Source organism: Gadus morhua, chromosome 6 (genome assembly GCF_902167405.1).
Source record: "Gadus morhua chromosome 6, gadMor3.0, whole genome shotgun sequence".
In the NCBI taxonomy this organism is placed as follows: Eukaryota; Metazoa; Chordata; class Actinopteri; order Gadiformes; family Gadidae; genus Gadus; species Gadus morhua.
This window is the reverse complement of record NC_044053.1, coordinates 7,695,269-7,712,559: the sequence shown is the minus strand read 5'-3', so window position 1 is coordinate 7,712,559 and position 17,291 is coordinate 7,695,269. Positions and strand designations below refer to the sequence as shown.

The window sequence follows — 17,291 nt, the reverse complement described above, 5'->3', positions numbered from 1 at the left end:
CTGACATTTCCACCTCCCTCCTTCCCTCCCCTCTTCCTCTCTCCCCTCAGCCAATGAGCTGACAGTTGGGAAGGTGTACGCAGCTCTGATGATCTTTGACTACTACAAGCAGAACCGAGCGCGTCGGCAACAGCAGCTACTGCAGAATACCTCTGGCTCGGTATAACACACACGCACACACACACGCAACATACACACGCAACATACAGGCAAGAGCACACACACACAAAAATACAGGCAAAAGCACACACACACAGGCAAGAGCACACACACACACACACACACACACACACACACACACACACACACACACACACACACACACACACACACACACACACACACACACATATACACAAACAAACACATAAACTGTAGATGAATGCACGATAGAGGCCTGCACATACATGCCAGTTTGAGCTCATGCGCCCATTGATTGGAACACTGCACTGGTTGGGCTAGTGTCAACTTTACAACCATAATGCAGATATGCATGCTCCCTGCACTTAACTGTGCCTGCCCTTGTGGAGAGATGATACTACTGCACAGATGCATGGATACACACGTGTTGCATAAGACAGTTGCACCTGGAAGAAAGCCCCCATGTCCCCAAAACAAATATCAGAATGGATAATCTCATGAGGGGATGTGCTTTGGGCTGACGATCGTTATTTTTCCCGCCATGTAAACAGGCATGCGGATGCTTCCCACACACAGGAAGATGCACACACGCACACACACACACACACACACACACACACACAGACACACAGACACACAGACACACACACACACACACACACACACACACACACACACACATGTACACACACACACACACAAACAGATTTCAAACGCATGTAACATGCATGACTGCAAGCGTACCATGAATATTCTGTCCCTGGGTGGTCCCCCCGCCTGCTACGACCCCCGGGGCGCGGGGATATTCTCCTGGCTGCTCCCTGCTCTGGGTGTGTTCAGCATGTGGCCCCTCCCTCTCTCCCCCTTCCTCCACAGAGCAAGGTGGGGTCTCTGTTTAAGCCCCTGCTGCCTCTGACTCACCTGCAGGAGAAGAACCTGCCCATGATGCTCGACAGCGTGGATCCCCCAAGCATGCTCCTTCAGACCCAGGCACGGGGCTCCGCCCCCCCCTCCACCTCCAGGCCAAACGCCCTGGGGGTCAGACCCGGTCCGGGGGTCAGACCCTGCCCGGGGGTCAGCACCCTCACCAACGGGGGAGCTTTGTAAGTTCTTAGAGAGACAGTGCGAGGGAGGTCGAGAGGCAGGGAGAGAGATGGAGAGAGGCTCACCACAGAGACGGAGAGAGGAGATAGAGAGAGGTTCACTACAGAGAGGAGATAGAGAGAGGTTCACCACAGAGAGAGAGAAAGAGGAGATAGAGTGAGGTTCACCACAGAGAGAGAGAGGAGATAGAGAGAGGTTCACCACAGAGAGAGAGAGGAGATAGAGAGAGGTTCACCAGAGAGAGAGGAGATAGAAAGAGATTCAGCAGAGAGAGATAGAGAGAAGATAGAGAGAGGTTCACCAGAGAGAGAGAGGAGATAGAGAGAGGTTCACCACAGAGAGAGAGGAGATAGAGAGAGGTTCACCAGAGAGAGAGAGGTTCACCACAGAGAGAGAGGAGATATCAAACAATTTCCAATACTGATTGATTATTTTCATACTGTGAGTTATTATTATTTGTTTACTGTTTTTCCTTCGAAAAACGAATATCCTAGTATGTCGTCCATTCTTACAATGCTCCTGGGGGGCTGATTTGGGAAAGATTTGTCAGGGAACATTTTGTCCGAGACGTGAAGCTTTGTCTGGGCGGCAAATTGTAGTCAAATTCTCAGCGTTTGGGACCATAAAATGATCCCAAGACAATCGTGATATCCCTTCAGCATTTCCCCTAAGTTGATCTGAACTGCTCTCTATTTCAACAAGGAGGGAGGGGATATTTCAAATATGTTTGTCAGCCTAGATGGTAAACATATTGATATTGGCCTTGGACCTCAATGTGTACATGCAGCTGTTCCTAAAGCCATGAATTGAAGCACCGCTCATATTAAACATTTTAGCGATTAAAATGTGATATATGGTGCGATACATTGAAAGGCCAAGGTGCTTTATTATCAAAAAACAGTATAGCATGGTCGATCTATGCTGAAAAAAATTCTGTTTTGCAACTACAATGGCAAAACAAGGGTCTTCTCCCTACTACGACATCAAACAGAGGAGATATTAAATAATGTGAATGTGTTATGATGTGTCCGCGCACCGCGTGTCCAATGCCCCCACTCCCCCCCAGGCCAGGTCAAGAGGTCAACGCCCAGGAGTCTTCCTCCTGGTTGCCAGAGAGGACGAAGGACGCTCCCCGGGGGAGGGGTAAACGCAAGCTCTCAAAGGGCCAATCAGACGACACGCCGGATGCCGCCCCTCAGGTACTGACCAATGGATGGACTCCTTTTCTATGGGGTGAAAAAAAATCGTTGGAAACCAATCTCAGACAGTAGGAGTTATCTTCAAATTACCCTGGGATGACCCGCCCATTTTTGGCAGTCTATCTGATGGACACAGGGAATAGAACCTGTGTCCACCCAGATCCTCTTCAGGATCATCCTCAGAATATACCTGATATCTGTACAAGTGGACTTTACCTATTCAGCTACCTAAACCTGCCTGCACAGTTTGACAGTCTGCATGTGTGTTAAAGTGTGTGTGTGTGTGTGTGTGTGTGTGTGTGTGTGTGTGTGTGTGTGTGTGTGTGTGTGTGTGTGTGTGTGTGTGTGTGTGTGTGTGTGTGTGTGTGTGTGTGCGTTTGTGCGTGTGTCCAGGAGTCGGTGGAGCTGATGAAGATAGATTCTAGTGCCATCAGTAAAGGGGCAGTGCCGTGCTTAGGGGATCTGGGCCCGGTGGCCCTGGGGCCCGGGGCCCCCGCCGGCCAGGGGACACCTGGCTCCGGGCTGCAGAGCCAGGGCAGAGCCGTGTCCATGCCCCGACTCAATACTGAACTACAGGTAAAGAGGGTTCTAGAAACACAAGAAGACAGACACATGGGCGGTAGCTTAAAGGTGCTGTAGGTATGATTTGAGAGTGGCAGAGAAAAAGGGAGAGAGACAGAGAGAGAGAGAGAGAGAGAGAGAGAGAGAGAGAGGGAGAGAGGGAGAGAGGGAGAGAGAGAGAGAGAGAGAGAGAGAGAGAGGGAGAGGGAGAGAGAGACGGATATTCAACATTACCCCATGAACTCCTTTCAGGCTATCGAGCATAAAAATAGAACATAACAGGTGTCACAGTCACTTCTCCCACTTCATTCACCCATTTGGCATATATTGAGCTTATTATCAGAAAAGTTCCAACTTCAAGTTTTGAAGTAGTTTTTTTGCAATTGAGAAGTCTTGCATTTCACACGCATGTGATTGCCAAGCAGATGAATTCTCGGAGCCAGTGCCAGATCAGATTCCCTAAATGGTTAGGATAAGCCAGGAGCGGTCTAAAATCTAAATTGGGTCATACAGAGATGGGAACAGTCAACTTCAAACGGTTATTCTCGCAGCGTATTTCACTTATTAATAGCTGACTGACGGCAATGCCATTTCTAATTATAGCTCTTTAATCTTACCTACAGCGTTATCAACAGTTGATTTTCACATCAATTACATTTATGCTTACATTGCTTACATTTAACTTATTGAAACGTAATATCATTATACGTTATATCATTATACGTAGGGGTCTATAATGTCTCCATGACTGAGGCATTGTTTGGTTCTTACTCTTAGAAAAAACATTAAATGCTGCATCATACAATCAAGGAGGCCATTAACTTAAAAACTGTGGCTTGTTGAGATCCTCTTCTGACCATGAAACCCAATATTACTTTCTTCTGGTAAGGACTGACAGAAGAAGTGAAGGTCAGGGAGAGTCATTTCCGCATCGCCACTTGAAATACCCAAATAAATCTTCACCTCTTTCCCAGAATCCCAAAGTGATATCGATTTAAAAGTGCATTCCCCACTGCAGCCCTCCCAGGGGAGCGGGGGAGGGCCAGTTATTGTTAATAGAGGCCCTCAGATGAGAAGCAGCAGAAGCTACTCCAGTCATCAGCCAATCAAAGTCTCCGCTTGGGATCCACTCCACACCCATAAGAGGGTGAATAAAAACCAAGGCCACCGATGTGAAAGGCCTCAACTGATCTGGTAATAGGCGGTAATAGACGGTATAAGTATAGACTTCGACACGTCACCCATTGGTTTAAATGTTTTGAGGGTTTAGGTCTTGCGTATACAGATTTATCGTTCTGAGGAGAGGGAGTTGTTCCAGGAGGAAATGTATTTGCTAATGCAATTAACACGGTTTCGGGTCATAAGCAAAGTAGCCGCAAAACCCTGAGTAGAGAGCAAGCTAAAGTGTGTTAGTAGGTGAAGCATCTGTTGTTTTGTTTTGTTCTCCATTAGCGCTAAAGCTGACCGTAACATTGTAGAGAGCGTTACACTGCTGCTTGCCATGACATTACTTTGATACAATGGCCAGCCTGTCGTAGTGATGGTGTGGTTCTGGTAGCGGCATCACTCAGATGTACATAAAGTACACATAGCTAGAGGATGAAGAGGGAGATGAAAGCAGCACTTAAATACTTGGACTTGGATGATATAATTGATGAAGAAGATGACTTAGTTAGTGGCTTGGTATACTATATAAGAGAGAGAGAGATGTAGCGAGAGAGATAGATAGAGTTAGAGTGATAACTATCTAAGAGAGAGAGAGGGAGAGAGGTGGAGAGACAGGGGGGTAGAAAGAGAGAGAGAAAGTGGCAGAGAGAGAGAGAGAGAGAGTTAGAGTAATAGAAAGAGAGAGAGAGGGAGAGAGGTGAAGAGACAGAGGGGTAGAGAGAGAGAGTGGCCGAGAAAGTAAGAGAGAGTGCGAGTAGGGGGCTTACAGCTCTGTGTCATCACCTTCTAATAAGCACAGAGACCGGTTAGTTCAGCTCCGGACTGCATAGTCCCCTCGGCTGGCCTCTGTCCAGAACATGTGCTCGAGAGAACAGAAGGGAGGGAGAGCGAGCAAGACAGTTAGAAAAATGGGGAAAGAGAAAGAGATATGCATTGAGTCTAAGAGGGAAAGAGAGAGAGAGGCATCATGTGATCTGTCAATCCAAACGCTGAGAGCCTCTGGGGATCTAAAGAGTGATAAAAAGGGATCAAGAAAGGAGAGAACCAGGAGTAAAGACCAGGAGAACCACACTTCTGCCTAGGTGGCCGACGCAGAATTGTGTAGTAAACCGTTCATACAGCAGGGGGCGTTCTAGTCCCACTATACTACCTATCCCATGGTTGTTCTCTGAGTACTCCCCTGTGGTCCAGAGCTCCACACTTCATAAAAGATATGCAGTTGCCATTGGCATTGCCATTTTGAATATGTTAACAACCTCACCTGCCTTCCTTCCTACCTTCCCCGCTCCTTTCCTTTCCTACCTCTTCTTCAATGACCGGACAGCGGATGAATTTGCACCCAGGGACCCTGGCTGTATGTACCCACACACACACGCACACGCACACGCACACACACACACACACACACACACACACACACGCACGCACGCACGCACGCACGCACACACACACACACACACTCAAACGCACACACTCAAACACAAACCCACACTCATGCACACACGCACACACATATACCTTTTATCCTCAGGGGTAAAGGCCTTTACCCTGGTTACACAAAGAACAACATTAACACACACACACATACAAACATTGTTATTAAGCCGAACTATACTTAGTGTCAGAACACAGAACACCTGACCAAACACCCCCATGGCACTGTGGAGCCTTCCTAGGTACCGTATCTGTGGTCTTGGGTCTCCACACCTTCTCTGTCGTCGCTCTGTATGGAGTTATGTAATCCTAATGTAATCCTAGCCTGGCAACCAACCAGACAGAGATGCGATTTTTTCGTCACTCAGTGCTGTGTCACCCGTTTCGTTGCTATGATTGGATGCAGGTCAATCCAATCGTGTCCAAGGCATTAAGGTCTGCGCCCGTGGGTGACTCCCTTCGGAAATGGAAAATGAACAGAGAGAGGTCCCAGACTAATTGCAGTTTGCAATTCGTCTGGTAGGCTAATATCATCTGGTGTTTAATCTGCACCTGCAGCTGTAAACCTTCAAGGCGAAGCTCTGCAGCTGGCCCGACCTATGGCTCAACAGGGCTTGGTGTTGCTTTGGGCTCGGCGGACGAGTTTGGTTCAGCGAGTTGTTCTTATTAGTGGAATTCATTATTCTATTACAGGTTTTTTTCTGTAAACAGGATCAGGCAGACAAATCCACCACATAATTTAAACTGTGTGCATCCATCAGTCTTTTTAGATGTGCTGCTTCACCTTTATTACCTTTTAGTTCATTGTTATACTTTGTTTGTGAGTGCATTTTGGTCAGTTGGTTGTAGATTTAACCTGGAGATTGTTTCTGTCAGTTAAAATATTATTGTCTGCACCTCCATTCATGTGCAGCTAATCCTATCGGCAGTAAAGAGTTCAGATTCCGATATTTTATTTATCTTGGGGAAATAGTTTCTCTCACAGCGGCTCTTTTCAAGTATCTCTCCTGTGATGCCCTACTTTCCATCTGGGAATGATTAAGTCAATCTGAAGATAGAAAGGACTTTACATAGAACAAAACACAATTGATAAGATGAGCAGGAGTTAAACATATCAAGTATTGTGTGAAAAATACAAAATAATACAAAAGAAAAGGAAGAACAGAAAGAAATATAGAAGAATATGCATAGATTTATACATAATTAATCTCCCTTTCTCTCTCTCTCGGTCCTCTCTTTGTCAAAATCAATCTCTCGCTCTCTCTTCTACGCCATCTTCCTCTGACTCTTTCACCTGGTTACCTGCGACAGCCCGTTCCTGACAACAGCCCGATGAGACGCTCCGTCTCCACAGTGGCGCCACAGCGCCTCCCAGAGGTCAATCTGCGTGAGTTCACCCTGGAGAAGCCCAGCCAGGAGCGGAGCCACCACCACCACCACCATCACCACCGCTGCCACCACCGCCGGGAGAGGGACCGGGAGCGGGGAGAGAAGAAGCAGAGGTCCCTGGACAGATCGCTGGGCGGACAACACGCCACTAACAGTACTACAGGTCGGCCACTACGGATGCCAGAGACGAATTACAGTAGTCTCAACAATCAGATTTTAAATTAATATCTAGTCTGATGGCTGACAAGCACTACAAATATTCGGTTAAAAAAGTGAACGCAAACTTCACCAACATTAAGTTATCTCTAAACTAAGGGTTGCCCAATTAACGAAACAGGAAACAAGGGGGTCCCTTTCAAATGTTGGTTTACTGCCCCCCAGAAGTTCTGCTATAATAGGTTAGGATTTCTGGATCCCGGAAAACAGATAGATTAGGCCTAAAAAAACAATTAGTTTTTTTTTTTTTTATGCAAACTATAATTACGTTTTTGTAAAGCACCTCTTCATTCTGCACAAGGGTGAGCGCATTCTCTCGTTTTTAAATGAAAACAACCTACTTATCATTCGCTGCCGCTGGAAAAAATAAAATAAAAAAATAAAATAAATTCTGACAAACTGACAACCAACAGGAACCAAACTTTTTTTTTTTTTAGGCCTTAACAACATGATAAAAAATAGCTGGCTCCCAATACTGACTTAATAGTGCAGGCATTAAAGATATGTGTCTCTAGGCATCAGTTCTGAGTTTCACCTCTCCACATGTGGACAACAGCGTCCATTCGTTTTTGTAATGTCTACTAATAAGAGATACTTTAGCTGGTATCTACTTTGCCTTAATGCAGCAATGCGGGCTACCTGCATTCCAGATGTTGAACAGTCAGCAGTACACTTCTATCGTCTTTTACTCCTTGAATATGAAAAGTCGTCTCCATGGCAACGGTGATCAACGGCCTCCAGCTAGACCTATACCCTAAAAGTACAACCTACACACATAAGCTACAGCCTGCAGTCTGATCATCTTGAACCGTATAGGGTTAAGAGGAATAGCTATAGATGAGATGAGATACTATTGTGTACAAGCTTGAAAGCAATATCAATGAACGTGAATTACATTTGACAATTTTGTCTTGTGGATATGTGGATCTAATCTTATTGGTTATACTGATATCTATAGATACTACTCCTATATATGCTACCAGTACTATATATTCACTACTTAAATGTATTAGATACATCCTACTGCCTGGTTCCATGAGGTCCAGTGATTCTCCCCACACCTCATGTAACCTGGTGGTTTGATCTCAGACACCCGCTCTGTGTGTGTGTGTGTGTGTGTGTGTGTGTGTGTGTGTGTGTGTGTGTGTGTGTGTGTGTGTGTGTGTGTGTGTGTGTGTGTGTGTGTGTGTGTGTGTGTGTGTGTGTGTGTGTGTGTGTGTGTGTGCAAGTGTGTAAGTGTTTGTGCGGGCACGTTTGTGTGTTAAGTGTAGTCTTACACCGAAAGTCTTTGTTAACCAGACCAAAGAGACGGGTAGGCAAACCAATAATTTATAGCCCCTCTCTCCCCCCTCCATCAGAGGAAAGGTTATAGGTTGGAGAACATGTGAGAGACGTTGTTACAATGCTACCGAATCGCTTTGGGCAAATGTTTGACAAATATTCAAAATCACCATTTTCATATTGAACAATACATTCACCACATCACAAATTTATAATGATACATTCAGTCTGACCTGACATTACATCACTCATCCCCTACTGGAAGTTTGGGAGACGCAGCAGAAACGGCCAGATCGGAAGCATTACGGATATACAAAACTTAAATATTGCAGGCAACAAAAATATATGACTTTATCCATAAACAGTTCAAATTGTATTGGAGTGGGCGGCATGTAGTTCAGGAGGTAAAACGGCGTTGCTAGTTTGATCCCCGGCTCCTCCTAGCTGAGTAAGCACCTAACCCTCACTGCTCCTGACAAGCTGGTTGTCGGCTTCCATGGCTGACGCCGCAATCGGTGTGTGAATGATTGCACAAATGGGTAAATGTTAGGCAATATTTTAGTTTTTGTATTGTAATTCTAATATTGCCACTGGTTACAAAAAGCGCTATATGAATGCAGTCCATTTACCATCCATTTACCAAGTGCACATCTTGAATATAAACTTATAATTATAATTAATTTGCAGTAGCTAAAAGGAAACTCCATTGGTATCTTTTGCCGCCACCATGAAGGTACCCCAGGGGAGCCACCGATGGACCCGGCCCAGGCCAGCTCCTCCTCCTCCAGGGACAAGGCCCACGAGCGCGGCCGCTCCCACGACCGGAAGCACCGCCACGCCCCCGGGGAGAAGCAGCGCTACTACTCCTGTGACCGTTACTGCAGCCGCGACCACTGCCACGCCAAGTCTGCCAACGCCAGCTGCGCCACGTCGCCCAGCGAGATGCACGACGCCGGCTTCAGCAAGCAGGTGGGCGCACCAGGGCCAACGCTAGGGGCGTTACAGCTAGGGGCGTTACAGCTAGGGGCGTTACAGCTAGGGGCGTTACAGCTAGGGGCGTTACAGCTAGGGGTGTTACGGCCAGGGCCGTTACGGCTAGGGCCGTTACAGCTGTCTGTGTTACAAAGTAACCGCCCTCAGTAAGTTTGCGTTCACACCAAAAGCGAAGACAATATTTGCCCCGCCCACAAACTTCAAGGTGTTTTGAAGGATATTGGAGGGGAAGGGGCTCTCTTGTGAACGCCAGCGTTTCTTACAGCCAATTCATTGTCAACCATGGCCGAGATAACCACCACTACGAGTCTTTACTTGTTTCGGAAATGCCCGTGGAAGAACCCAACGCTGTACCTATGGGTTCATGGTATCATCCGGAGGCACACACAGCTTTTGGGCATGATATTATTTATGATATTATATTATATAGATATAATAGTGCTCCGGGGAGTCTGCAAACGGCAACAATTACTTTCTCCCCCATTTTGCGGTTTCATATGGCCTTCAGGGAGTGAACGCTGATGGGCTGTACGACAAAGCGCCAAGCCAAATTTGCAGGAAAAGTTTACATTTTTTAAACTTGAACTAAGTGTTTGAATAGAATCACACAAAATCCAAGCCGTTCCAATCACCAATTCGCACCGCAGTTTTTTCGGCAAAAAAGGTTTGTCTATGCACATCGCGCCGGGTCTCATTTTGGTGTGTATTCGCCTTCATAGCTTAAGTCGTTACAGCTAACGGCAAAAAGCTAGTGGCGTTACAGCTAGCAGCGTGAAGCTGAACCCGAGGTTCGAAGTTCCCTATACAGCACTTTAGCTTTACAAGAATCCACAGCAATGTTATGATTTTGATGGGTTGGTTCATTTTATTCTCATGTCCAGCTGTGAAACACAAAAATATACTGAATGCATGTTTTCTGCTCAACCAATTAGCTCTTGGAGGATTGCACGTCTTTGCTAACGCATACGTCATCAACAAGCAATAGTGGCAAAATAAATATGCACGTTGTTCGCTTTACGCAAGACAACAATAATTCGATTCTCGCTATAACTTGATATCTGGAATAATACGGTCAGTTATTTAGGGACCCCAAGGTCTGTATTATACTGAATATACTGTAAATATGTTTATTGGTTCAATTGTGATGATAATCAAGAATTGAAGAATTGAGAGATTGGTAATAATAATTAATTATTAATTATTAATATATATATTTGATTCACTATAGACTCTGCAGTAGAGCAGGAGTCACTCTACTCTGCAGTAGAGTGTATTTATGATGTTCTATCTCTTGGAAACAAAGCATATTGTTGAACTCTGACTTCTGCATGCCCTCTCTGCCTAACTTACTCTTCCGCTTGCCTGTGGAACAGCCCCTCATGGCCTTTGATCTCTCTTTCTACTTCCTGTCTTTCCTCATCGCCATTTCCTGTCCATTAATGTCTCTCCGTCTCGCTCGTCTCCATCTCGTTTGTGACAAACTCCCGTTTCTCTGTTCCAATCCTTCATCTTTTATGCATTTACATTATTTTCCTTACATTGATCCTTTTCTTTCCTTATTGCCGTTGTTCCTCTATCTTTCTCCCCTTCCTTCCTCCATTCCCTTCCTTTCCTCCTTACTTACTATGTTCCTACTACCCTTCCTTCCTTCCTTCCTTCCTGGCGGTCCTGGCTCCTATCTCCCCCTCTCCTCTCTACTCATCACTCCGTCGGTTCACATTGCCTGTCCACTCTTCATCCAGGGCAGCGGTTGGGTTAGGGGCAGTCTGGCCACCCTCAGCTCCACCTCCAGCACGCCCAGCCGCGGCCGGCGGCAGCTGCCCCAGACCCCCCCCATTCCCCGGCCCAGCGTGGCCTACAAGACAGCCAACTCGTCCCCGGTGCAGCCCGCGTCCGACCCCCACTCGGTCAGCCCGGGCCGGCTGAGCCGAGGCCTCTCGGAGCACCGCGCCCTGCGCCACAGCGTCTCCTCCTACCGCCACGTCCCCTGTCCGGTCACACGCATCAGCTCGGAGCCCTTCCTGGGCCAGGGATACGGCTACGAGCCCCTGCTGGGCCCGGGCCAGGGCGGCTACTGCCACGGCTACCCGCGCGACGCAAGTCCCTGCAGTAGCCTCCAGGACGGGTCCTCGCTGTCCCCCGGCTCCCAGCCCCCGGGGCCCTCCCCTGGGGCCGGACCGCCTGATTACGCCGGGCCCTCGTCATCCCCGCGGTACAGTCGAAGGGGCCCCAACGGATACCACTTTAGCTTCCCCAGCAGTGGGGGGCCCCGGGCCCCCAGGTATTACCAGGAGGTGGAGGAGGACGAGTGGTGCTAGCATGGCTATAACTAAACAACCCACGCTGGTGGTGGTTTCTTTTTTATTAATAACATATTTATTTGAGGAATTGTGATGAGTTTTATCATCCTTCTTTGGAGGCTTTGGTTTACATGGTTGTGTATGCGTGTGTGCGTGCGTGCGTGTGTGTGTCCGTGCGTGTGTGCGTTTCAGTAAGATGTCTTTGTGTGCGTGCATGTATCTCATGCTTGACCTCTACCCTAGATGAAGGAGAGAAAAAGACGATGTGTTTTTGTCGGAGAGGTCATATTTAAAAGTGTAAAAAAAAGTATACGGGACCCATTTGATAGAAAAGTGAGAAAAAAGTTTGGGAAGACCAATAAAGTTTACTTGTTTTGGTTCTGGGACTCAACCATCCAATAACACTGCCTGTTCCTTAGAAACATTCCCTGAGCGGACAGACATGTCTTCACTTTGATGTCTTCACGTTGATTCCTCTCCTGCCATTCTGTTCTACTGTTTCCCTCATTGATTGGAAGCAAAGTATGGCAGAAAACAGTGATGGGAGATTGCTTGATTCACTAATGGTTTTTTTTTTATTATAGAATGTGTACCTGTAGTTCTGTTATCTTTTTTTGATCATGTGAATATTTTTTTGAAAATGTGTTCATGTTAAAGAAAAGCATTTGTTGTTTTGTTTCAGGTCAGCCGTTTTTGTTACGTAGTGGTTTGCAATGTTTCCGGAACAAAGTGCCTCTCCTTTTAGATAATACTGTAGACACAAAAGATGCAACATCCATTGATTTCTATGGCGGCAGATCCTGAGCAGCCGATTGGTTCCCGATGTAGCGCTCCAAGGAGAACCAGTCGTACAGGACGCCTTAAAGCGCACGCCACACCACGCCGTTTACGTTTCTAACGCGAGCAACTGAGCACCTCATGCTTGTTCTCATTCTTCTCTTTATGTTTTGTCCTTTCCAGGAGTGTGACTGTCACTCAAAATGTATGGGGGTGGGTTGTACGCCAATGGACTAAACACAAGAACACTACCACTTGAGATAATGTCAGTAACGAGCGTGCATGTTTGTGTAGAAGGTAGCGCTCGTCTCATTTGTGTGCTTGTTTTCCTCTGTTGCCTTTCCACTTCCTGGTGCGACTGCAGCTACACATTAGGAAAGCAGCATGCAGGAGTTTAGGGATGCAAGACCCAAAATGGCTGACACGGATCTACTCCGGCTCTCATTGGCTGTCTTAGTAAGAGACAGGTCAGGGGGGTGTATGTTTGAGGGTGTGTGTGTGTGTGTTTGATTGTTTGTGTGTGTGAGGGGCTAATGGGGGAGTGCAGAGAGAGAGAGAGAGAGAGAGAGAGAGAGAGAGAGAGAGAGAGAGAGAGAGAGAGAGAGAGAGAGAGAGAGAGAGAGAGAGAGAGAGAGAGAGAGAGAGAGAGAGAGAGAGAGAGAGAGAGAGAGAGAGAGAGAGAGAGAGAGAGAGAGAGAGAGAGAGAGAGAGAGAGAGCATATGCACATGTGGGTTTAACTGTCTATATTCTGACCTGTTCATCTTTAGCTTCCATTCTCAACAGAGTAATGTACCAAACACTGTCCCAACTTCAACATGCAACCTTTACCATTTGCACAGTGGGTGGACAACAACGTCCATAGCCTACCGGCGACACGGCGTACGGATATCTATACAGATACACTGGCTTCAGTCCTGTCCTGTCCGGAGCACACACAGCGCAACATGCAACTTCAGACAAGGCTTTGTTTCCACTGAGACAGACAAAGAGGTAGGCCTGTCGAGGTTAGTCCCCTCCCCTTTTTTAGGGGAGAGAGGGAGAGAGAGGGGGAGAGAGAGAGAGAGGCCTGTTTTGAGGCGATCACAGTCGGTCAGAGGTTGAGTTGACCGGCGAGTGACTCTACACCCAGGGAGTTCAGTGTAGGAGAGCAGGGCTATGCAACACGGGTGATGGTCGAGAGAGAGAACAGAGACTTTATCGCTCCATTCTGTAGCTTTACATGCTGGTCTTCACAGAATCAGACATCAGCATGAACGTGACCAAATGTTTTCTATATATATCTATACACAAAAGGTACGAAAACGCATACAAAAAGACTACCAATGATTACCACGCATAAGGTGAGACACACAACGTGTAAAGCAGAAAGAAAAACAATACTTAGGAATACAGCAACTTTATATATCTGCATGCATTACATTTACCCAAGTATCCCACGTTGACCAAATCTGCCGCCGGCATCAGTGATTCCAGATGGATGTCAGTGTGTCTGTCCCTTTTCGGACTGGGGCCTTGGACACGCGGTAAAAACATGGTAACTGCCGACGTGAATACGACTCGTCTTGATTTACGTTTACATCACATTCCATATATTCCACCGGGGCCCCAATTTACAGGCAGGCATATAATTCTTTTTTGAAAACGATTTGTCATCCAAATAGAAATTACATTTAAAGCGTTGACATGCCTTTGTCAACTATTGGCGGTTCACTAACCGAGTTACCAAGATTTTGTATCTCTGCAACACGGACAATGTAGGATTTATTTTGCCTTCTATTTTTTTTCGGTGCATGTTCTGACAATGTATGTGCATGTAAAAGCCTTGGTACTTTTTGATACTATGTATTATTTTTTTTATTTTTAATATTTGATATAAATAATGCGGGATTGTTGAACATTTCTAATAAAAAAAAAGGTAGGCTAAATTAACACAGTATTGAACAATGAACATTGTTGATAGTTCCGCCTGTGTCCCAGAGCTGGAAGAATCATTATTTACGTCTTCGGATACACTGACTTGTTGCCTGATTTTATGTTTCTCAGCCAGATTTTGAATTCTGCAGTTGTTTCTACATTTAACATTTTGTAAGAAGCAAAGGTCCTTGAAATAAAAAAATAATAAAATCAAACCACGTGAGACTCGGTGTGTGTGTGTGATGACAAGTTGTTTCCATATGATTTACGTCATTTAATAATTAATATGCTCTTTGTGTGTGTCCGTGCGTACGCGTGTGTCTGTAGGTCAAACAAAATAGCAATTTGTGAATGGGGTTGGGTCTGAGCGCTGTATTCAAATCAGTGTGTTACAATAGGTCAGAATCATCAGCGGTGGGCGTGGCTGAGTTGAACAAGGTGGAATGTGGGAATAAGAAATTTCAACTCATATGTTGTCCAAAGTGAACGTTGTTCTGGGTGTCAGTTGAGGCGGACAACAGGTGAATGTATACACAGCGTTGAGTACAACACCGTGTTGACTATGAGCTGTTTGTCATCTGTAGGTCTACGGGACGCACGAAGGACGCCATGTTTGCGGCAAACGAGATTTTTGTGATGTATTTCTTCTTGGTCTCCTTGGCCGGCCAAGTGTTCGGAAGAAGAATGAGCGTCCAGCGTAAAGGTAAGAATTATATTCAGGTGAATATTTTGTTGACTTCTGCATCATTGCCACGTGGATTTGTTTCGTTTTTATGTTTGATTGGGTTATTTTCGAGGTCCTTGTAATATTCTTTCATCGTGTTCAACAAGAAAAGGATATATTTAAAAGCTTTAACGTGTTCGTAGCGGTTTGCGAATTAAACTCATAATGTGTTGTGTTGCAGTACCGTACCACTCCACTGGGCGAAGCTATTGCTATAGTATTCAGATGTTTCTTATTATTAGGCCGTCCGTTAATCTGCTGCATCGCAGTCAACATCAAGACATGTCTGAGGAGAAGACATAATCCTTATAAGCGATTGGATTAGCTAGACAATATACCATCATAGACTTATTATACACATCTAAGTAGCAATATTATACTTTATAGGATATTTTGTTTGTTTTTTCTTTGGTGGAAACTTATATTTGGCATTCACATATAAATAAGAATGAAACGAGTGTGAGGGAAAAATGAGAAAGAAACATGCCTGTGTTAGACTACAGACAGAATGAAAGACCCAATTCAGAGCTGAACAAGATTCAAAGTGACCAAGAATCAAAATTACAAATTCCACATTTTAACCAAGGGGGGTGGGGGGTGTGATCCGCCTTTGATCCGTGACAGACATTCATGTGCTCGCCCTTGTCCCCACCGCATCTATGTCATGACGTGAGAGATTAGCGCACGGGAACCCGATCTGTCATCCGCGCGGTCTGCTGTCGGTAAACCTTTGATCAAAGCCCGGTCTGTCAGTTGGTGAGAGAGAAGTCGGGGCATCGATCCAAACACACACCTGTGTGCATCGATCAAAACACACACGCGCGCGCGCACACACACACACACACACACACACACACACACACACACACACACACACGTGTGTGTGTGTGTGTTTGCGGCGCACGAGACAGGGCGTGATGCTAGTTTCAGCAAAGTGCAAATTAAAAATGTTCAAACATGGAGCAGGAAGATGAGCACTATAATAGCATAAGATAAGATAATATACGTTAAGAACCTGTAATAATGTACATGGAAAGGGATGTCAGTCATAATCAATAAAGTCCAACAGTTAAACATAATTATTATAACCATTGTATACTATCCTGCAGTCAGAATTAAGTTTAAGTTGCTGTGCTGATGAAGTCACTTACACCGCCTGTGGATCAGAATGTTTCTACCGTCGCATTATTAAAGCTAGTGTAGGCAATTTATTTAGAAAATATTTTTTTGTTTTGAAATTCTCTTTACATACCGACAGCAATCAATAAATCGCCACAGGACTGTAATCCGCCCATCCAATCATTTCATTCACCCCGAGTGTAAATAGTCAATGGCCTACCTACCTGTCTACCTAACAAGCCGGTGGCTAACTGCACGCTCGGCTTGTGCGATCATTGCGCATAGCAGGGCTAGGCAGACATATTGTTAAGGCTAGCGAGCTAGTAATGTGATTTGGGTCATATTTTCTTCGGTTTTCTTTGATACTTCCAAAATCGAGCTTCCTTTAGCTGGTTTCGCCAAAATGCCTAGCCTAGCTTAAAAAGGCCTTCTGACATTGGCAAGGAGCCGAACATCTTCATCCGGCGTGTATGTGAAGTCCTGCGTCACTTGTCGCGAGTAGACTTGCAATCCTCTCAGAGTTTAGCAGCGCCTTCTCTGCGTGGGTTTGCGGCACATAATCGCTGATTGGTTGAGCAGGGAACTTGGGCCGAGTTTTGTTTTGTTTCTGACAGTCAGACACCGGAATAAAAATGAACGCACCCGGCAAAACCCAATGTTTCCAATCCCCTTTCAGCAGTAACAAGCAACACCTTCATCAGATGGATTATATTGTCTTTTTCCAAATATCTTCAATGGAGCAGATGAGGTCCAGCGTCTGCTCGCAGCCTTCCCGTCTGTACCCCACATGTAAGCATTAACGGGACGTGGAAGTATAAATGCATGCAGCTCAGTAAAGAAGTCCCAATGTGAACTCCCTGAACGTGGGGTCTGCAGAAGTGTGAATTCAGCTTGACTACCACTATGGGATGTAGATCAGATCCCGAGCAGTTGCAACATCTATACCTATAATGACATCACACGTGCACTGC

General features: G+C 45.9%; 2 protein-coding genes across 3 annotated transcripts in view; both read left to right on the top strand.

Annotated features, from left to right (window-relative positions):
• Positions 1–12,456, top strand: part of cacna1ba (calcium channel, voltage-dependent, N type, alpha 1B subunit, a) — a 93,229-nt gene extending 80,773 nt beyond the window's left edge. Inside the window, exons 42-49 of the mRNA XM_030359238.1 lie at positions 51–160; positions 1,018–1,244; positions 2,312–2,444; positions 2,838–3,020; positions 5,497–5,526; positions 6,918–7,158; positions 9,226–9,461; positions 11,228–12,456. Of these exons, the coding sequence (XP_030215098.1) occupies positions 51–160; positions 1,018–1,244; positions 2,312–2,444; positions 2,838–3,020; positions 5,497–5,526; positions 6,918–7,158; positions 9,226–9,461; positions 11,228–11,803 (1,736 nt within the window). The 3' untranslated portion in view covers positions 11,804–12,456. The remainder of the gene's footprint in view (positions 1–50; positions 161–1,017; positions 1,245–2,311; positions 2,445–2,837; positions 3,021–5,496; positions 5,527–6,917; positions 7,159–9,225; positions 9,462–11,227) is intronic.
• Positions 12,457–14,915: 2,459 nt separating this feature from the next.
• LOC115546014 (collagen alpha-1(I) chain-like) overlaps positions 14,916–17,291 on the top strand; it is a 31,771-nt gene continuing 29,395 nt past the window's right edge. For both annotated transcript variants that reach the window (XR_003977175.1, XM_030359585.1), the window contains exon 1: positions 14,916–15,180. Coding sequence is in view for 1 of the 2 variants with exons in the window: in XM_030359585.1 (XP_030215445.1) it covers positions 15,087–15,180 (94 nt within the window). In the remaining variant the exon portion in view is untranslated. The remainder of the gene's footprint in view (positions 15,181–17,291) is intronic.